General features: G+C 33.4%; 1 protein-coding gene and 1 pseudogene across 7 annotated transcripts in view; one reads left to right on the top strand and one right to left on the bottom strand.

The window, feature by feature from the left end:
- The window catches only part of ANKRD31 (ankyrin repeat domain 31), a 141,632-nt gene that overhangs the window by 34,463 nt on the left and 83,762 nt on the right, over nt 1–23,407 (top strand). For 4 of the 7 annotated variants that reach the window (XM_025047708.1, XM_025047710.1, XM_025047709.1 and 1 more), the window contains 5 exons: nt 7,627–7,700; nt 9,512–9,621; nt 12,544–12,584; nt 15,604–15,674; nt 22,814–22,857. In XM_025047708.1, the coding sequence (XP_024903476.1) occupies nt 9,586–9,621; nt 12,544–12,584; nt 15,604–15,674; nt 22,814–22,857 (192 nt within the window). In that variant the 5' untranslated portion in view covers nt 7,627–7,700; nt 9,512–9,585. Of the gene's footprint in view, nt 1–6; nt 143–7,626; nt 7,701–9,511; nt 9,622–12,543; nt 12,585–15,603; nt 15,675–22,813; nt 22,858–23,407 lie in introns of those variants that run through there. The other 3 variants (XM_025047707.1, XM_025047705.1, XM_025047706.1) reach the window with 2 other exon arrangements.
- LOC102879914 lies at nt 18,793–22,425 on the bottom strand (annotated as a pseudogene).

Genomic DNA, 23,407 nt, shown 5'->3' with positions numbered 1-23,407 from the left:
GAAAGAGAGTAAAAAAAGACTCGGAGTGCAAGACGAAAATGGAGGAAGGCTCCCAGGCCCCAGACTGGGACAGTGATGAAACGGTGATAGAGGGGTCAGTAATGGAGAGTGACCTGGAAGAAGAGGAGCTGCCCTGGAGAAGGTGACAATCGTTAGCTCCGGGTGTTGGAGAAAGTGACCACAGTTAGGCCTGAGCACTGGCATGGAGTGGCCCTCTGAGGTATCAATAGAAATTGATATCAGCAGAATGTAGGCTTGTGGGCAGGATTTGAGCCCTATAAGGCAGCCAGCCCTGTGCTAAGAACTTGTAAATAATCAACAAGGCCACAGCACCCCAACTTAATACAAAATGCGCTCTCTAGTAAGTGGCTTCATGGCGGTAAAAAAAAAAAGGCTTTACTAGCCAGGGACCGTAAGTGCTTTTGCTCAGGCAAAAAAATCTTGGGTCTAAACTCCTCAAATGCGTTTTGCTTCAAGCAACTCGTAGCTCAGGTCAAGGAAACAGTTAACGTAATTTCTCTCAGGAAAAGAATGTGATGGGAGAACTGGTTACTACCAAACCAGAAATGGATAATTATAGAAGAATCAGAAAGACAGTAGTTTAGTTCATCAAAACCATTTGAACGTGCATAGTTCTCACTGGTAGATTTAGGGAAAAGATAGAAATGAGGTTACTGCCTTTGAGAAACCTACTGACCAGGAAAGACACGTAAACAGATAATTTCAATGTAATGTGGGAAGTCCAAGGATGGAAGTATGCCCAGGCTGATTTAGGAGCCCAGCTAGACTCACCTCACCTAGGTAGTTGTCAGAGTTTATTAGGGTTGACTTCTGGATAGAGGTTTGAAGACGGGTTAAGAATTAGCCAGATGAAGAAGAGGTATTCTAGGCCAAGGGAACTGTGTGGGTAAAAATATAGCTATCAGACATATATAGTGTTCTGTTACATGTGCTGACCTGTACAGTTGAGTCTTACTGAAGTCTTAAATGATGAGGTTGAGAGTGATGAAAGATGAGCCTGGAGAGGAGGGTAGGGTGTGGTCATGTAAGGTCTCATCTATCCTGCGTGTGTCCACGTAAGGGACTGGTCAAATGTTAAGTGGAGGAGCAGCAGAATCAGATTTTTGTTCACTCTAGTTCCCTAGGCCAAGGCTTTTAAAATTTTAATAGCCTTATAAATTACTCCAGAATCCTGTTAAAATGTGGTTTCCAATTCAGTAGTTCTATGCTGGGATCTGAGATTCTGCAGTTCTAACAAGCTTCCTGGTTAAAGTTGGTACTATTAGAGCAGGGATCACCATTTGCAAAGCAAGGCTATAGAGGTTAGCTTTGGGTCAAAGTAGTAACAGGCTGGGATGTCAAGAGCTCAACTAAGAAGAAACAATGGGAATGGAGGGAAAAGGGCAAACTTGAGAAATCTTTAGAAAGTAAATTTGGCTGGAGATGATGGTTGATTAGATATAGAAGATGATACTCAGGTTTCTGGCTTATTTATATATACACGCACAGTAATATTTTCTAGGGAAATATTGTGTACAGGGAACATTTTGACTAATATATGGAAACCTTAACCACCGCAATCAAGATCCAGAACAGTTCCGTCTCTTCGGGGGAAAAAAAAAACGACAACTTTCTTGTGCTGCCCCTTAGTAGTCGAGTATCCCCTCCCAAATTTAAATCATTCCCATATATGTAATATATCATCTCTTTTGTCTGTCTGCTTTTTTCCCCCTATATCTTTGGTTCTTAGCTTCTTGAGTCTATATATTTGTCTTTCACCAAACTTGGAAGTTTTCTGTTAGGATTTCTTAACATTTTTTTTTTTTTTTTGTACCAGTTTCTCCTCCTGGGACTTTAGATGCCATGAATGTTAGACCTTTTGTTAATTGTCTTCCAGATCTCTGAGGCTCTACTAAATTTTTACTCTTGATTCCTTGGACCGTATAATTTCTATTGCTCTGTCTTCAGGTTTACTTACTCTATCCTTTGTCATCTGTTGTTGTTGAGTCTATCCAGGGAATTTTTAATATACATCCTTAAAATTTTCTCTTCTATAATTTCCATCTGATTCTCTTTTATAGTTTTTGTTTCTCTGCTGAGAATGTCAGTGTTGTCACCCATTTGATGAGTATTCACCTTTATCTCATAGAGAATGATTATAATAACTTCTTTAAAGTCTTCATCTTATAATTCTAACATCTGGGTCATGGAGTGGGGGACCATTTAATTATTTCTCAAGAATTAATGAGATTTTCCTGTTCTTTGCTTCTCGAGTAATTCTGGATTATATACTGTATATTTTTAATATTATGGTTCTGTTAAAATCCTCTGGAAGGTGTTGATTTTTGTTTTGACAGGCAGTCAACATGATTAGGTTCTGACTGTACATTCTGTTTTGCCTTCTGTGGGTCGTGGTTACATCAGTTCAATTTTCAGAGCCTTTACTATGCTGATCAAGTCTTCAGACTCATTTGCCACTTGGGTAAATCTGGAACTCGGGCAGTAGTTAATGTTATAGTTCAGTTCTTTAAGTCTTTACTATGCTTTTTTGAATCTGCTCTGCATGTGAACTGCTCAGGGTTGACCCTATGTCTTATGTTAGATCATATACGGTGATTCCCTTTCCTGCTCTCTTTTCTCCAGGATTCTCAGATACCCTTTCTTTCTTCTACCCACATCTTGGTTTATATGACCAGAAAAGTAGATTTCTCTGAGTGTTAGCATTCTCACTATAGAGTAGATGCCTGCATCTGGGGCCATGTTCAGGACGAAGTGTTAAGGTAGAGAAGAAAATAAAAGATTATCATCTTATTCTTCAGAGTATGGTTCCTTTCGTTAGGGAGGCAGATTTTCTCTCGGGTTTTACGTGCCCAACCTGCTACAGTTGGTAGCAGTATAGCTCTGAAGCTAAAGAGAGAAAACAAGTCAGGAAAACCCAGGATTCCCACTTTCCCACACCCCACACACACACCTGGAATTCAGTGGTTCCTGGTCTTCTATATATAGAGAGAAAGTTTCTTCTGGAGTTTTTGCTCTCTATGCCCACTGTGCAGTTCCAGGATTAGACCTTGGATTAAAGCTGAAGACCAAAACAAGGACCAAAAACAAAACAGAAAAAACAGACTGAAACTCACCTATTACAAGGTTATTTACATTTGGCATCAGTCCCCCATCTCCTTGTTATTGTTTACTTTTCTGATTATTCAGGTAGCTTTTAAAAAATATTCTACTAGGAAAAAAAAATTCTACTAGACTTTTTAGTTGCAATTGGTGGAGAACTAGGCTATAGATGGCTCAGTCTCTTGTGCTTGGCCAATCTTTTTGTTTTCCCTCTAATTCATTTTAAATTGCTTCTCTGTGGTGCCATAGAAACATCATTCTTTCAGACCTACTAGCCTGAGATTCTTTTTATTGGCATGGCAGTACAGTCAAAATCTAAGCATTGCTGGAGGTGAATGCCATTGTTTTTTGCTTTTGTCTTCATTGTTTTTGCTTACTTTTATGCAGTTTATTCTGGCTGTTTTTCATTCACAAGCTCCCAACTTTGACTGGAATGAGGAGCACAGGTCTTAGTATAGCAGAGCTCCTCACCAGGCAAAACACGATAGTTTCATATAGCTAAATAATCCTGTTACAGCTATCTGGGTCTTTTTGCTAAGAATTGAGAAAGGATTTGGTGACCTTTGGGACTAGAAAAGACAGGGCTCTGAAAGAATCAGGATGCCAGGTGTTAACTGTGTCTGAAAAAGCAGTCTGAGAGCCTGGACTTGGTCCTCGCTCTCCCTCTGGAAACCATGTCTAAAAATGCATCCTGTCCTCTTGTGGTTCAGTAGGTATTGCTACTAATCTGTAAAAATTCAAACTAGTGACTAATAAGGTTTTCTTTGATTGTGATTTTTTTCTAAAAGGCAGGATTCATTTTTTCTTATCTGACTTTTTTTGAAATCAAACCCCTGTCTCAGTCTCTGGTAATGTTAACTGCTTAATTACATTAAGGCAGTGGTCCCCAACCTTTTTGTCTTGATAGAAAATGCCTATTACAAAGGATACACCTGGGGAGAGGAAGAACAGAAAGCAAAGTACAAGGGGGTAAGGAAATAATAGTCATATTAAGTTAGCTAAAGAAAGCAACATTTTTAGTCAGGATATATATCAAAATAGTGGCTACTTCAGTGATTAAAACAAAAGTACTGTTTTGCCAAGTACTATTCTTTTTAGAACTGTTATACTGAAGGGTATTTTAATTAGGTTTTTTTATGAATCAAAGCCTTAGCATGACATTAGGACTCTGTACTATCAAAATTTTGATAACATAAAACTGAATCCCTATTGTGATGAAAAATTTCTTTATACTTTTAACAGAGCACTGAAAATTGTTTCAGATTTTCAATCAGATTTTGCCTGATAATTTTTCTTTTAACTCAAACATTTAACCTTTCCTTCCCTTTCTATTGTTAATACTTTCTAGTATGTCATCTTCTCAATATTTCAGTTATATTTTATTAAAATACTGCCTCCATAACGAAGTAGTCAGTGACTTTTGTGGAGTCAGTTATTCAAGTAGTTTAGTCATTTGACTAAGAATCCACTAATAAATTAATGTTCTCTTTTTAGTTACTTTGTCGATTGAACATGTATAAATAATTTTTATGGGCCCTAGTTTTTTTATTTTCCTTTTAGGATTAAAAATAGTCCTGACTTCTCTCTCAAGGAAATAGTAAAAAAAAAAAAAAAAAAAGGCAAAATTTATGTATAAAGAAATTATCTCAGTTATTTGCAATAATGAAAAATTAAACAATGTTTTAGAATAATGTAATGCTTAAATAAATTATATATCCTTATGATAGAGTATTATCAATAATGGTTTTAGGAAAATTTTAGCGACATTGCAAATGTTTAAATATAACGTTAAGTGAAAAATGTAGTTTCTAAAACTTTACGCAGATTGATCCAAACCTTGTGAAAGAATTTATGGTTCTATCACACATAAGCCTACATAGAAAACTGGAAGGAAATAGACCAAAGTCTTTATATGGGTAGAATTATAGGAAATTTCAGTTTTCTTACTTATACTTCATTTTATTGCCCACATTTTCTACAGTTTTTTTTTAATAGATAATGTATTTACAAGATACAAAAAGTTTTTCAAAGGTTATATTGTAAAATGTCTTGCTGTTACCCCTATCACCTCAGCCACCCAGTTTTTTCCATAGGCAACTAATATATTTGATTTCTCTTTATCCTTTCAGAGATATTTTCTAAGTGTATGTATGTTTGAGAACCTATGTAAAATTACTTTCTAAAAATAGAAGCTCTATGTCAAAGCTCTATGGTATATGTCAAAGAGTATGGGTGTTTGTAATCTTGATAACTGAATTATTTAGTTTTGTATCATAATTAGAAAGGCTTCTTTCCTCCACAGTTATAAAATAATCCCTCCTTGGTTTCTTTTAGTACTTTTTGTTTTATTTTTAAACATTTACATCTTTAATTCATGTGGAATTTTTTTCTTAGTACAGTGTGAGGTATGGATCCAACTGTTTTCTGGATATCTCTTTCATTGTCCCAATATCATTTTTTTTAAAACTTCTATATTTTTATCACTGATTTTAGATGTCACCTTTTAAATATATTAAATTTCCATATATATGTGAGTCTGTTTCGGGGATTTTATTCTGTTAATTGGTCTGTCATTTTATCTGCCTGTTTCACATTTAAAAAATATTTCATATCCAAAAATATTTTAATATCTTATAGGTCATTACCTCTTTATTTTTATTTTAAAATTTTTTTCTGGCGATTCGTATTTATTTTACCACATGAACTTTAGAATCAGTTGTCTAGTTCAACAAAAAGTCTTGGTAACTTTATTGGTATAATGTTAAATTTATAAATTTACTTATAGAAATTAACTTCTTTGTGTTATTCCTTTTTTCATTTTTTAATGAGAGAGAAGAAGCAAAAGAATGAGAAAGAGAGCAAGATGGAAGCCAGTGTCTTTTTGTAACCTAATCTCGGAAGAAATGTCCCAACATATTTGCTGTATTCTGTTCATTAGGAGAGTCACTGGATCCAGTCCGTACTCAAGGGCATATATACCAGAAGCCATTTCAGAAGCTGCTTACTACAGACTGTACATTTACTAATATTAAGTAATTATGAGCTCTTTTTAGGTCTGATGATTATGGTTATTTTTTAAAGGTGTAGTTATTACAGTTATGTTTGAATAGAGTCCTTATCTTTTAGAGCTGCATATGGAAATATTTCCAGATGAAGTGGAATATGATGTCCAGAATTTGCTTCAAAATAATCTGTAAAGGTTTTTTAGAACAGAAAAGCACTTAAGCTTGCCTAGTAGGATACTGTCCATGGCATCTCTTCACTATTTCTTTACATATAATTTTTTTCCTCTTTTTAAAAAATTTAAATTAGTTTTTTAAATTTATTTAAATTATTTATTTAAATTAGTTTCAAATATACAGTACATTGGTTAGACATCTATATAGTTCATAGAACAATCCCTCCAATTGCTCCCTCCCTCCCCTGGCCCTCCACCTAGCCATCATATTAATGCTAACTATATTCCCTCTGTTGTCTCCCCATCCTTAACCCTTCACTCCATTCTCCCAGCCCCACAACCTCCCTCCCCTCTGTCCATCGCCAAATTGTCCACTATATTTGTGAGTCTCTTTGATTAGTTTGTCCTTTTTGTTCCTTAGATTCTGCATATAAGTGAAATCATATGATATTTATCTTTCTTTGTCTGACATTTCACTCAGCAAAATAACTTCTAGGTCCATCCATGTTGTTGCAAATGGTAGGATTTCTTTTTTTTTTTTTTGATGGCTGGGTAATATTCCATTGTATATATGAACCATAATTCCTTTATCCAATCATCTGTTGACAGGTATTTAGATTGCTTCCATTTCTTGGCTATTGTAAATTGTGCTGCCATGAATATTGGAGTGCATAGATCTTTCCGAATTATTGTTTTGGTTTTCTTTGGATAAATACCCCAAAGTTCAATTGCTGGGTCAAAAGGTATATTCATATACCTTATTTTCTTAGTTTTGTATCTTTGACTAGATATAAGGCTTCTTGAGGGCAAGGACTGTGTGTGTCTTTTCTCTTTGTTACCTTGGTGCTGCTTAGAAAATAGAATTGAATCTAAAAATTAAAGGAATTCTAACATCATATATTCTGAAAATGTACACTCGGATTTAATCTTGGTATTTTAATCTCATATTCTCTGTGATACAGAGAAATGTGAAGGAAAAATCTTCCACTACTGGTCCCGCAAATCATCTCATCTCTGTTCAGAATCCTCCACTACTGGTCCCGCAAATCATCTCATCTCTGTATTGATATTTGTCCCTTACTCCCAAATATTAAAAAATAGGGGAATTGTAAAAATGAACATGAGCATATAAATAAGTATTTTTCATCTTAGATTAATTTTTAATTAAAGGGTACATTTATGAAAAAAATTTTGATTTAGAAATATTAATTGTGGTGTAACCAAGAATTTTAGCAAGTTTAGCTATAATAAAGTGTGACAGTTAAATTGTTGTCTTTGTTTAGGAAACATGATAATAATCTATACCTTCTTTTTTTGGTATTTGAAAGGTTGCTCTTTGATCAAGACAGATCTCTTAGATCTGAGTTCAGTCTCCATCCTGGTATAAGTGGAACATGCAAAGGTGAGAAAAAATTCTTTCAGCTAAGTAGTCCCTTTAATTTCCCAAGTGTTATTCTGTTAACTTCTTTTATATTTAGTATTGTTCTTTAATTTTACACAGTTAATTTCTTATAGTCATCTACAATAGACCCTAAGGTCCATTAAGGTCTATTACTATAAAGGCAGCAATGGGGGTCCTAACTTCCGGAAGAGGTTTATGATTCCTAGAGAGGGCTATAGAGATATGGAAGTGGTATTTGAATAGCTCTTCTCCCTTCTCCACCAAATCACCAGCTTAACCCTAAAACCTGTCTATTTGCAAAAATAAATAGTACTTTTTAATAACCAATCTGATTCTTTTAGACAAAATTAAGATACAAAGTCCTTGGTATGTATTTTTTATTTATTTTTATTTTATTCTATTATTTTTTATTGAGATGTAATAGACATATAACATTAGCTTCAAGTGTACAACATGATGATTCAATATTTGTTTATAATGAAATGATCACCAAATAAGTCTAGTTAATATAGTCTATTACATTAGTCTACTTAACATAGTCACACAATAAGTCTAGTTTTATATATATATTATATATATATATATTTTGCTGATTCATTGATTTTATGATGCTTTTTGTATTTTTTTAATTTTTTTATATTTTAAATTTTAATTAGTTTCAAGTATACTCCTCCTAGCCATTACATTACTGCTGACTGTATTCCCTGTGCTGTGCTCTCTCTCCCTGTGACATCTATTAGCTACTAATTTGTATTTCTTTAACCCTTCACCCCATTCTCCCAGCCCCACAAACCCCGCTCCTCTCTGTCCATCACCAAATTGTCCACTATATTTGTGAGTCTGTTTTTGATTAGTTTGTTCTTTTTATTCCTCAAATTCCGCATATAAGTAAAATCATATAGTGTTTATCTTTCTCTGTCTGACTTAAATGCCTTCTAGGTTCATCACAGCAATATCTTTTTCCATTTCCTTCCTTTTCATATGTAGGGGTCTTGTTTTCTTATCCTTTCAGCCACTCCATCCCTTGATTGGAGCACTTAATTCTTTTCCATTTAAGGTACTTATTGATAGGAATGTAGTTGTTACCATTCTTTATTCCTGTCTTATAATACATGTTTTTTCTTCTTAAAGAAGTCTCTCCAACATTTCCTGTATTCTGGCTTGGTAGTGAATTGGGTGTTTTTCAGTGATTCCGGTGGAAGAAATCCATACAGTTACGTCTGAAGGAGCTCCCTCCTGCTTTTCCCGTATTGAGTGATAAGCTATTGACTAAAGTTTGCTTTCCCTTTAATCCATTCTCACCTTCTAATCTATAGTGGATATAGTTCCTTTTTTTTTCCATTGCTGCTTCAGATTAAAAAAAAATAACTTTCTTTGGATTCTTTTTAGGAACTGGGAAGGGAAGAAAGTTAAAATATGAGCTCAATTTGACATCTGGAAACAAAAACTCTGACTTTTCTTGGATTATATACTAGCATGATAGGTTTTTTAAAGTGATCTAAAATGAAATTTTAAAAAAAAGAAATTATTCTTCCTAGTGAGGTTTAAAGTTATATAATTTTTACACATATCTTTTGCATTCATTCATCCTGAAATAAAGAACTATCAAGTATTATTTTATTCAGTGTAGTATATATGTTTCTTCTTAACAATTTAAAAACTTTGACACATAAAAGTGGCAGTTAGGAAATTAAGATTCACAAAATGATTTTTAATGATATTTTGTAGTATCTATGAAATCCTTGGGTCATTCATTGCAAAGCAGAGCAATAAAAATGTTACAAATGACTTATGATTATATTTCATTCTAGGCACACGTTCTCCTGAGATTCAACTTAAATTCAAACTCAGAGAAGAGCCGCAAGAGCAAATAAGTAAAAATAAGATGATTCCTGTTCTTAGTGAGGATGCAGTCTTACAGGTGTGTAGCATATTGATTAAATACATTCTTATTAAAAATTGAAAATGTTATTTCAAAGAGTAGCAGATTAACTAATAATTAATTCTTTTTGTCTATTTTGCTGCTACTTTCTTATTCAGTTTTTTCTTATTTCTTAAACATTCTGTTTCTTTGCCATAACTTTGATGAAGGCCAGTTGTTTTAAGAGGCAGGGTTAAAATATTTCCTTTTTTCCCTTTCCTTTATTTTTCTCTTCTTGGTCAGAAGGTTAAAATAGTTTAAATTAGGATGTAATAATTATGATTTTCATCTCCATTGTATGTCAGAGGTCATCTTAACCTTGTGAGGAAGTTACTAGTCTGTGTGGTATAATTTAAGATATGTGCCACTAAAAAGCCCTTCTTTTGTCCTGTGTGTGTTGTGAGTACATATCTGTGTACACACACTTATATATACAAATTTTTGTTTCTTTTTTAAAGTAATTCCCTAGGGAAAGGTAAGGGATGATTTAGTTAGCACTTGGCATACATAAGTTAGCTAACCAGAGATACCTACAAAGTCTTAAGGAATGAAAAAAAAGAATAGTTTGTGTGAGACATCGGATGCTCACAGAGAGTGAAGGTTGATCAGTCTAACCTGGCTGGACAGATTTCTTCCACTCCCAGTAATCTATGACTTACGTGGTTGAAGAGAATGATCTCAGATAGTAGATGGTAGTTTTTTTGGTTAAGGATATGTAAATAGATTTGCTCCTTTTCCAAATCTTCATCCTACCCCCGACATGTAAAACAAAATAAAACTCTACAGTTTTATGGCTTGGTCAAAATATAGGGGTGTAGGAGCCAAAGTAAAAAGGCAGTTATATGTGCAAAAGTATTGATAGTAATTTGGATCCCTTAAGAAAGAATTGGTTGAAGTGTATCCTTGCATTTTGTTAATTAACAAATGAATAATTCCAGCCTTCATTATATTCAGAGGCATTAGCTCTGAGTGGTATTTTTGTCTACAGAGAAAAAAATATCAGCTGTCAGGAACAAACTTCCTCTTGCTTGCTTTTTTATCTTTCACATTTTTCTTATGTAGGTAGGGTCAAGTAATAATTAGCCTTCAACAGGAAGAGCCACTGGTCCTATAGTAAGATAAATGAAGTGAGTGATATAAATATTTGAACGAATTGCTTTGTGGAGACTCAGAAATATCTAGTAATATATAAGTATACTCTGTTTAATGAATCCTTGGGAGTTTCTAGGTTTATTTCTTGAAATTCCGTCTTCTCTTTTGGTCTCTTGCTTTGTAAAGTCTGCTTGGGAAGTGTGTATGTGAAACCAGTGTGACAACCTTGAAATATTATAAGGTTGTATTTTCAGTAAATAACAATGAACATTAATTGGAGAAGATTAAAGTTTTTTCAGTACTTTGTGTTTTCTTGTTAATATTATGGCTGTTTCAGTGATCAAAGAATGCTTAGAAGTTCAGGTTAATGGCTTTATTTTCAGAAAGCTTTATTACACAGAAACAGACATAGAGGGCCCCCAAAGAGAGAGATTTTTCTAAAGATCTTCTTTGATGCTAGTAAGATATTTAAGGTAATGATTCCTGTTAAAGTAATAAAAGCCAGTGTGCTGTGAAATCTTAAAATGGAAGCATTTTATCAGTGTATTTTATCTTTTTTGAAAGGGGTAAACAACTTAAGATTTTCTGGCATGACTTAATCAGGCATAGTCCATTCAACATTTAACACTAACACAGAGGTTGCATAATTTCTGCCCCTCAAGGAAAATACTAGAACTCGGAATCTGACAAGAGTGGCTCATCAGAATCATTATAGAGTAATACACTAGGAGAAGAGAAAAACCATGAATAAAAAGAAGGAACACTTTCTTACTTAAGTTCCACAGATTCTTTTATAGAAAAGAGGTAAGACAAAAACTAAAGAGCCAAAACTATAAAGCTCTTAAAAGAAAACATCTTGACATTGAATTTGGATCTAATAAGGGATCAATACCCATAATACATAAAGACTCCTACAATTCAACAATAAAAAACAGTCTGATATAAAAATGGGTAAAGGACAGGAATAGACATTTCACCAAATAAGATACACAAATGGCCAAGAAGCACATGAAAAAATGTTCAACATTATTAATCATTAGGGAAATGTTTATCAAACCACAATGAGATACCACCTCACACTCTTATCAAAAAAACAAAATAACAGTATTTGACAAGAATGTATAAAAATTGGAATTCTTGCTCATTGCTGGTGATTCCTCAAAAAATTAAACAGAATTACCATATGATCTAGAAATTCCACTTTTGGGTTTATACCAAAAATAAGTGAAAGCAGGGACACAAAAATATATTTGTTTACCCACATTCATAGAAGCATTATTCACAGTAGCCAAAAGGTGGAACCAATCCAAGTGTCCATGGACAGATGAGTGGATAAGCAAAATGTGGTACATACGATGGAATATTATTCAGCCTTAAAAAGAAAGGAAATACTGATACATAAATGAACCTTAAGGACGTTATACTAAGTAAAATAAGCCAGTCACAAAAGGACAAATATAGTATGATTTCTTTCATATGAGATACTTAGAGTTATCAAATTTGTAGAGACAGAAAGGAAGAGGATGGATGCCAAGGATTGGGAGAGGAGTGAATGGACACTTAGTGTTTAATGGGTATGGAGACTCAGTTGACAAAGGTGAAAAAGTTCTGGAAATGGATCATGGTGATGGTTGCACATCAATGTGAATGTACATAATGCAAAGAATTGTACATTAAAAATGGTTAAAATGATAAATTTTATGTTACATATATTTCACCACAATAAAAAAAAAGACACTAAGAGTAACAGAATTGTCTTAAATCTTAAATATTTAGTTTGTTGCATTGGGTTAGCATTCATCAGTTGGAAAATACTGTTTTTCTTTCTAGCAGCCTCCAGATGAAATGGAACAAAACCAATCTCTGTTACAGTAAGCATATCAATTTTTTTGTCTTTATTATATTGTAGATATTTTTTGCCATTTTGCACATCTAAAATGAGCCTTCATTTTCTTGAGTTTTAGACTTAAATAGTTTTGAATAATTGCCCCCTTACACTCTCAAGTGTCATTTTATAAGAAAGACTGAATTAGATTAAGTTGATTCTGTGTTAATATTATTTTAAAAGTGAATTTATAGCATAGCATGAAGGAAGAATTTGTAGAGCTTATTGAAATTAGACTTATGTAACTATTATACTTTAAGAGACTTTATCTTTTCAGTATTTTTAAAACAATGACTATCAAAGTATGGTTTGTGGCCTCCCTGGGAATCCCTAAGACTCTTTCCAGAGGATCTGTGAGGTCGAAACCATTTTTATAATAACCAACACATTATTGCCTATTTCATGGTGTTAACATTTGCACTTATAGTGCTAAAGCAAATTGTAGGTAAATGTTGGAGCCTTAGTAGGATTTGAGCAGTGACACCAAATAGTACTAGTAGTCACCGTGTTTTTCACTGCCATGTACTAACAGTTAAAAAAGAAAAAAAAAAACAACCAATTTCACTTAATGCATTTGATGAAGCAGAAAAGTTTTCTTTATTAAATCTCTACCATTGAATATGTACCTTTGATATTCTAGGTGATGAAGCAGGAACTATGCTTAAGTACTTCTGTGCACACTGAGGTGTGATAATTGTCTTAAGGAGAGCATTTATGCACTTGTTTGAGTTGTAAGCATTGTAAGAAAACTAGCCTCACTTTTTTTTTAATTGAAAGAATAACTGACAGACAAATTGGTTATTCACACTTGGGTAAATAGCAGATGTTTTCTTGAAAATAAAGTAAGCAAGCCAGATACTTCAAGGAAAATAGCTGTGGGTATTTGTTGCTAAAGAAAAAAATTCAAGCTTTCAAGTGAAAGTTAGAGTTTAGGAAAACTTGTATATATCACCTTGGCCTTGATTGTTTTCCAGTACTTAAAATTTTCTGGTAAGATCAGTGGTAATATTTACGAAGGTGATCTTTTTGCTGTTTTATATTGAAATATATCAATAAGATCTGCATAACTCAATCAGTATTTTCTAAAAGAGCAATGAATGGTGTCACAAAACCAGGCACAGATAAAGATGAGTTCAAAATGCAAGATAGACCAGTAGGTTATAATGTAACAGAATAAAAAGTTCATTGATTTTGTTTCAGTTTCTACATTTCCTGCAACCTTTAAGGAAGTTATTGCTTTGAGTTTTGGTGTGATATCAAAAAAGAATATGCACAGTTATCCAAAAAAGCTACTAAAATATTCCTTGCTTTTCTAACTGCATAATGCATGAGGCCAGATTTTTATGTTCTTCAATCAAAACAATATATGGCAAAAGATTGAATGTAGTAGCAGATATGAGATGGCAGCTGTCTTCTTCTGTTAAGCCATATCTTAAAGAGGTTTTTAAAAATGTAAATATTGCCATTTTTCTCACTAATATTTTTCATTTTGAAAAATATAATAGTTTTTCATAAAAAATATATTAACATGCTGTTATTTTTAAATTAAAAAGGTTTTCTATTTTATATCTAATATGTAAATATAAATATAAGCCACATATACAAAAATTCTTTGGGTTCTTCAATAATTTTTCAAAATGTTTGAGGATTGTTCTTTTCAAAAAACCATTTTACGGAATAAATAGAAATATAAGTTCATCTACAAAAATGGAAAAAAAGAAAAGACTAAGGAGGACCAACATAGCATCCATAATCTCACTTCCCTGAGAGAACCATTGTTAACATTTTGTTACATTTTATTTTAATCATTCTAGATAGTTTTGTATCTTGTTTTTAAATTTTAAGTAGTAGTTTATCATAATTATTTCTCATTAATATTTTTATAAATATGAATTTCAATGGCCTAATAATATTTCACTGAATAACCTGACTATACTATAATTTATTTAATCATTCCTCTGTTATTGGATATGTACATTGTTTGCAGTCTTGCCTAATATAATTAACTATTTTTTAATTATATAGATGAAAGTTTGCTTTATTAAGACTTATGTCTTAAATTCTCTTTTGTAATTAAAGAAAAATTCTATTACCAACTCAAACTATGATTTTATTTTATTTTAAATCAGCTTGTTCTCAACGAATTGCATTTTAGGGAAAAAAATCAGCATTCTCTTCTGTTTCCTTCAGGATTATTCTATGTGAGCAGTTTCATTTCCATTTTCAAGATAGCACATATTGATCACTTTTATTTTTAGACAGGAGAGACTGTTTATTATTCTTACTTAGGATTCAAGTAGATATAGCTGGTGTATAAAACCTGCTCTTAAAACAGCTGAAACTAGAGGCTTTTTTTTTTTTTTAAAGGAAGGTATCTCTATTGCATTTATGTGGTAAATTAGATTGAGGAAAAAAATAATTAACCGATTACTTTTCTTCAATCAACTTCTAATTATCCCAGGTCAGAAGATCAAAACTGCAGATTAGGTACAACCCTTATTTTGCTTTCAGCCTCTTTCATTCAGTATTTCCTATCTTTACCTACTGTGAAATATAAGAATGATAACTAATGTCTGAAAATTTTCTCATTAGTGACTTTCACTTACGTCTAAAGTATAATGATAAACTTTCAGTGTATTTGAGAATTTAGATAGCTACATAATTCAGGACCAATTTTTTCCCCGACCCCACATCCACTATTTATTTAGCAGACAGTCATCTCCGAAGTTATTTTCAGACCTAAATGTAGTTAGCTTTACACTCGTGAAGTTCATTGTTTAATTTTTCAGCTCTCTCCTTCATTTATGCAATCACTTGAAATATCGTTAACAAATTGGTAATAATTGTAAAAGTAATTGGAATTGTAGCCCCAAAAACAACTTACTCTATTTTGAAGTTCCTTTAAATGAAGAAAAAAACGTTTAAATTGTATTTGAATGAGAAATGTTTTTTCTTTCAATTTTAAAATTTGTTTGTTTGTTGATTGATTTATGTTTTTGGACTAGAAAAAGTTGTCCAGTGTTCACTGTGTCATTGCCCCAAGCTGAACTTTCACTGAATCACCAAAGCATTCAAGGTATGTTTTCATGGATAGAATCATATAAAGTAAATTTGCTTTAACCTAAAAATAGAAGGCTTAGTTAGATATGGGTTTATTTACAACTGGGTTAGTCTACAAATGTATGGTATGCATTGCTACCATACATTTTTACATATGAAATCAGTGTGGTTGTCCACCTTGGATCATGCTACATGAAGTTGCCTAAATGACAAGCAGCTCAGGTATAGTCAATACCTGCTACTCCAAATGTCTACTCTTTTGACTTGTAATTTTGGGATTCAGATTTGAAAACAATGTTTGTTTTTTCTGTTCTAGCATTTTTAATATGTATGTCATGTCTTTCTTAACAGGCAGTCATGCAGGCCATTTAACCTGGTTTCAGCTGTATTAGAGGATGGCTGTCTTTATCTTTAAGATGTCTCCTATTGACTTCTTCAGAATGAATATTATGTATGTTGTTGACAGTGTAGTAAATATTCTTATTGGCCAGTGAAACCCAGTATTATAATAAAGGGGCACAAGGACATGGCAACTTATAATTGAAAAAGTTTAATTTTAAAAGCACTGTCTTCTGCTCTGTTGCTACTGCAATAGCAATACCGCTTATGCCCATCACCAACTCTTGCATGCATTCTCAGTGCCTAGATTTTGATCTGTCATCTTATTTGTTCATATTTTAAGAAATATTTATTAAGCCTACTCTGTGCCAGGTATATGGATGCTGTGGATGTATGAATGCTAAATAAGTCAGGAATCCTTAAATAATAGCTATCTATCTTGGAGCATGAAGATATTAGGCAGGGTCTGAAATATCCTACCGTCATTAGAAAGCAAAGATGCTTTCCAGGATATCTGAAGGCAGTGCTAAAAGGATAATGAGCTAGGTCATGGGACTCTAACTGGTCAAGCTGTGACAAATTAATGGAGGGGGGAACAACAATTTTAGCTCATGAAAGTAAGTTTGTGAAAAAACCATGAGTTCATAAAGATACTAAAAAAATATTAATATTGTAAAAAGGTAGTCTCAATATGTAAAGTGACTGTAGTAGAATGTTTAAAACTTTTTAATGGCTTTAAGAAAGAGGCCTGTTAATATGTGTACATTTTTTCTCTGTTAAGTACATATCTGCTTATAAGTCATAGGATATTTTTGTTTATCACTGTGTAAGTAGAGAAGAAAGAACACAGAACTATAAGTCAAGTAGTCCTGGAGTAAGAATTGTACCTTTCCTTGGTACAGCACCAGCAGTCACACATAAAAACATGTTAGAAGTGGGATCTAATTATGTCCCAAGGTGACAGATTAACTTGATATCCAATTAAGGAGACTTCTCTGCACAGATTAAATCCCTCATTTTTAAGAAATTAAAGCCTTAGTTGGCCCTGCTAATCATTAAAAGATATTAAAAGAGCATTAGTTTATAATAACGCTAACAGAACAGGTCAGTATATCATAATAATAGCCCAAAAGCTTTTGTAACACTGATCAAGTGAAACTTAAAGACGGCATTCTTGGACAAAACTTTGGGTTATAAAAAATAACTTTTGTGAAGTTTAAGGTATTTACTTATTAAAAGTAAAGCCAGATAATTGGTTATTCAGGTTTGAATCATCTAGGGAGAAAACAATTGGTCTCATGCTCCAACAAAAAATCAGTCAGTAACCCAGATTCTGCCACCTTAGCTGATCAAAGAAGTTAATTCTTTTGGATCTGATAACCCTGGAGAGATACCAAAATTAGTATGACTTTAATCTTGAGAAAATATAAGAACAAGTATAGAAATAATATAGAATGATTGCACCAGTATATTGTTATTTTGGAATTAGGTTAAGAGCAGTAATGTTTTATAATCATTGTATTCATGTGTGTTTTGTCTAAAAGTTAATATATTTGAAGTGGGAAAAAATGTTAAATTTGTAGTTCAAATTATTTAAGGGAACTTAAGTTTGTAATTAATGGTTAATTGTTAAAGAAACAGTTTTAAATTTTTATATGTTAGATATTTAGCTCCTCTAAGCATTTTATTTTGACTTGTCGCTTTAGAATTATTTCTCATACATTTAATCTCTTTTAAGTGATAAGTAGAAATGTGCAAAATCTTTTGATAATTTACTAAAGGAGAGACAAGAATTCAAGAAATTTTTTTATAAAAATTGTAAATTTTAAAGCTAGAAAATGAGAATTCTTCCTACATGTGTTTTTTAATATGGTACTCAAATTACTATAATACATTTTATTATATTTTTCACATTTTAAATACTAACTATTGGCATAAAAGAATGATCATTTTGATAATGAAGTGGTTAAAAACAACATAGATGTCTTTGAAGGTTTTTTCTTAATAATTCAGAGAATAAGGAAGAGGATGAAATCTTTTTTGAACTCTACCCGCCCCACCTCCATTCACCCCAAGGAGCTGAGAGTTTGTTAAAAACAAAAAATCTCCTTGCAGGGATAATTAAAGCTGTATCTGTTGTTTGGTTTGGTTTGGTTTGGTTGATTGTTTTTTTGTTTTTGTTTTTGTTTTTACCCCTACATTGGGAGATTTTTATTAACTTAAATTGACATTGTTAATTTTGTCTGTCAAGTCCTTGGTAAGTATACCTTTATTTGATACAAACCTACTGGTTCTTCTCAATACCATATGATCATGGAGACTCGTAGTTATCAGTGCTTTGTAATAAGTAAAACAATGTTCAAATAATTAACAAGTTACTTCACTGATATACTTAAAAGAATATTCTGGAGAGTGTTTGAAAGTTCCATTTATAAATAGTGATTGATATATTTAGTTAGGTATTTGGCGTTGAAAAACAGTTCTTATATAAAACACCTTTGTAATTTTATTACATTGCTTTACTAACGAGACTAGTTATTAGATATATTTCTAATACCAAATAATAAAGCTTTATCTTCATATTTACTTTATTCATAGGACTCATATCAGTGAAGAATGTTGTATCCAACAATAACAAACTGACATATTGCAAGTGACATTCTGTAGAAGTGAAAAAGGAAGGCTGCGGCAAAAGGAACTAGACAGCTGCATACACATTCTTTATGCAGACAATCACAGGAGAATTAAATGCAGACCAAATGCTTTTAAAAGTTTTTGTGCCTAGATGGCAATTATAATCTTCACACACTAAAGAGAAAAGGAACAATAATAATACAGAACACAGTATTTTTAATGTTTATAGCAAGTTTAATACCTTAAACCATCCACTGTGTTCTCAGATCAGACTGGCAACTGAAATTTCACATCTACCTGGTTTTGCTTGGCTAAGGTCACTATTTCAGAGAGCTTTACAACCATTTTAGCACCTTCATCCACGTCATTACAAGCAAGAATTTCAAGTCCACTGTCTGTTATCAGTTCCTTGGTATCAACTCATGTACCTTGTAACCGTACCACAATAGATATTTTAATTTCCAAGTCTTTTACTGCCATAACTATACCCTGTGTAATAACATCATACCACACGATCCCTCCAAAAACATTGATCTGAATAGCCAGTGCTTTCTTGTTTGAAGTGATAAGCTTAAATGCTTCTGTTACTTGATGAACTGTGGCACCACCACCAACATCAAGAAAGTTGGCTGGAGTCCCTCCATGACATTTTATTATATCCGTTGTGGCCATAGCTAAACCAGCACCATTTACTAGACAGCCTATATTCCCATCTGGCCAATGTAGTTGAGATCTGCCTTAGCTGTATCTTTATCCATTTCATCTTCCTAGGTCTGGTCCTGTAGGTCAAAGGTTTTCTTCTGGCAGTAAGCTGAATTAGAATCAAAGTTGATCTTGCATCCATACACAGCACAGCTCCATATGAATCCTCTATCATTGAGTTTATTTCTACCATGGTTGCATCATATTTCAGAAAAAGGTTGTAAAGATTGACCATGGTTTCTACCACAGGAACCACAACATTAGGTGGAAATCCCATCTTCTGGTCAAGCCAGAAACTAATATAAAATAATATTGAATGTCAATTTATTATTATTTTATGTTAGTTTCAGGGGTACAGCATCACTACATTGATATAATTTATATGTGTAAATTATATATGTTACATATAAAATAGACATTTATATAAATTATGAAGTGATCCCCCTGATTAATCTAGTACCCATCTGGCACTACACATAATTATTACAGTATTATTGACTACACTCCCTAGGTTGTACTTCACATCCCCATGACTGTTTTGTAATTACCAATTTGTACTACTTTAATCCTGTCACCTTTTTCACCCAGCCTTCCCACCTAGGAATCATCAGTTTGTTCTCTGTGTCTATGAGTCTGTTTCTGTTTTGTTTGTTCATCTAATTTGTTCTTTAGAGTTCACATACAAGAGAGATCATATGGTATTTGTCTGTGTCTGACTTATTTCACTTAGCATAATACCCTCTAGGTTCATCCATGTTGTCACAGATGGTAAGATTTCATTTTTTTACACCCAAATAATAGTCCATTGTCTATATACACCACATCTTTAATCGTCTATTGATGGACACTTATAGGTTCTTTAACTATGGACTCAGGAGTCTCTGCAGCAACATCTTTAAAGTTGACACCACCTTGAGAACTTCCTGTTAATACAGGACTTTGAAATAACCTTTCCACTGTTACTGCAAAGTATTATTCTCTCCTGAGATATCTTCACTCGCAAACCAATACTTGAATGCAAATTCTGCCCTTTTCTCTTGTTTGCTTGGTAAACAACTTTTCCCAGTCATCTATGGGGAAACAGCTTTTGCTTCTGGTGAGAAAACTACCTTCACTCCACTGAGGCCACTTTCAAGTGTTTGTTTTCCTATGAAACCCATGTCTTTAGCACATCTTTTGACCCTAATTATTTAGCAATTGCATAAGCTTCATCTTGTGACAGCCACATGTCCTTTGGGAATGGCAACTCCAGCTTCTCTCAATTCCGTACTTACGTATTTGCGTAGTGAGAGATTCCTTTGCTGTTGCTGCTGTACTTGGGATCCATGGTTGTTAAACAATCCAGAACTTCCCAGGACCTGGACAGTGGCCCGCAGAGCTGTCTTGAGTGGGTGGCTCCTGAGGGTGGTGGCAGCCAACAGTCGCTGTTATCGTATTGTTTTAAAATGTTCTTTAACAAGGCAAGGCTGTCTACTATTGCCATTGTTATTCAATATAACATTAGAGGTCCTAGCAAGTGCAGTCAGGCAAGAGAAAGATATAAAAGGCATCCAAATAGGAAACAAAGAAGTCAAACTGTCACTATTTGCAGATGACATGATTCTCTATATGGAAAGCTCTAAAGACTCCACAAGAACATAGCTGTTATCAAAAGGACAAGTAATAAGTGTTGGAGAGGATGCGGAGGAAAAGGAACTCTCATACACTGCCAGTGGGACTGCAAATTGGTACAGCCACTATGGAAAACAGTGTGGAGGTTCCTCAAAAAACTAAGAATTGATCTATTATATGATCCAGCAATCCCTCTACTGGGTATTTACCCCAAAGACTTGAAAACCCATATCCAAAAAGATATTTGCACACCGATGTTCATATCAACTTTATTCACAGTGGCCAGGACCTGGAAGCAACCGAAGTGTCCTATGATAGATGTTTGGCTAAAGAAGCTGTGGTACATATACATATATACAATGGAATGTTACTCAGCCATAAGAAGAGATGAAATACTGCCATTTGTGACAACGTGGATGGACCTCGAAATAATCATGTTAAGCAAACTAAGCCCGACAGAAAAATTTGAAAATCACATATCACTTATATGTGAGATATAAACCTAAAAGCAACAAAGGAACAGGACAAACAAACAGAGACTCATGGACATGGACTATAGACTAGTGGTTACCAGAGGGTAGGGGGTAGGAGAGGAGAGGGGAGGTAGACGGGGTAAAGGGGGTCAAATATAGTCGGGTAGGGGAGGGTGAAGTGGGTAAAGAGGATCAAATATATGATAGCTGAAGGAAACTGGACTTTGGGTGGTAAACACACAATAGAATATACAGATGTCAAATTATAATGTACACCTGAAAATTATATAATTGTATTAACCAATGTTAGCCCAATAAACTTAATTAAAAGAAAGTTCCCTTATTTGTATTAAATTTTAAGCAAACAGAGATATAAAATTTTAACTAAGATATAGATAGTGTAATATATCGTTATTGCTTGGCACAAAGGGCTCTAATGCAAGGATAGGAAATTATTTATATGACTTTTTGCTCATCATCCTGTGGAATGGAATATCATGTGTTAACTCTCCTAACTGATTTTCATAGCTTTTTATCAAATGGCAAAGGTCCAACAAGCAAAAGCAATAGTCAAACAAGCAAAAGCAATAGGTTTTTGTTGGATGTAAAGCTCAGTAAGCATACTTATGCTTATTTTTTTCCCCTGAAAAACCTGTCTTGCTTGCAAGGATGCAATCTGAGATTCAGCAGATAGTTACTTATACTCTGGTTATAGATACTGCTTAATCAAAAGAAACCGAAGGAATGACTCAAGAATACTTGAAATGCCAGTGAGCCCTGAATTCCTACCTAAGTATGTCAGAGTGCCTGGGCCTTGATGGTGAAAGTAGGCAAGAGAAATGGAGTAGAAGAAATATCTTTTCTCTTAATCCTGCTTAAATTGGTGTAGATTTTTGTCAGCCAGCTCATCTCAGAGGTAGCAGGGTAAGGAGTGGATGGTGAAGGTGAAATCACATTTAGGACAATCCCTTGATTCTTTTTGGCCCTACATAGGGTATTCCTTTTCATGCCTAACTTGACAGTATGAATTCTATACCTATAATGGAAGAGATCTTGACACTGAGAAAGTAGATAGGATTTTTCCTCATGTAGTTAACAAATACTTAAAACAACTCAGCCAAAATAGAAAGATTGGTTTTTAGCTAAACTAATTCCAAATAATTATAATTTTATTTGGCTTCGTGTAAAATATTTTTTAAGAAATGGAAAGATTTTTTATGACTTTATTGCCAACATAATGATACTTTTATATCAATAAATTGGTATAATAATTATAAAATGTTTGAATGTCTGAGGTAGTCATTTCAAGTTAAAAGATTAAGAAATGCCAATTGAGAGGACATATTTTTAGTGCTTTAATAAAACTGGAATGTAAATATATTCTGTTATCTTTTAGGGCCTACAACTGAAAATCCTGAAGTTTTGCCACACCCAGCAAAGGTCGGTCTATATAACAGATTATCTATGCAGATCATGGATTTAGATTTTTTAAAAAGTTATGTTTATTAAAGTCTTAAGCTCATTTACTGTCTTCCCTTTGTAAGAATATGACTAAACCATTTCAATAGATAGAAATCTATTTTTGTCTAACAACCCCTTCCAGTATTTGTTCTTCTTTACCTCTAATGAAATAGTATTTTCTTAATCTGTATTTCTTATCTAGCAATGTAAGTCTCCTATTCTTAGAGGAGAAGCATATAACTGATGATCAAACTAGTTGCTGAGACAATGTAGCAGAAATACCTTCTGTTGGTTTCTCTGTTACCCTAGTTCCTTTATATCTCCTTCTAGATACTGATTTCCCATATTCAGTTGCTAATCATTAACCATGTATTGAGTGCTTGTTTTGGCTTTGAATTCTGCTTGCTGTATGGGGAATCAGAAGACTGGAAGACTGGCTCTGCCCACAAGGACTCACGCAATCAAGGACCTCCCTAGGCCAACCCTACCATACCTGTACCTTACTTCACCTCAGTTGTACCTTACACAG

Source organism: Pteropus alecto, unplaced genomic scaffold, assembly GCF_000325575.1.
Source record: "Pteropus alecto unplaced genomic scaffold, ASM32557v1 scaffold20, whole genome shotgun sequence".
Lineage (NCBI taxonomy): Eukaryota > Metazoa > Chordata > Mammalia > Chiroptera > Pteropodidae > Pteropus > Pteropus alecto.
This window is presented reverse-complemented; position numbering and strand designations above follow the sequence as displayed.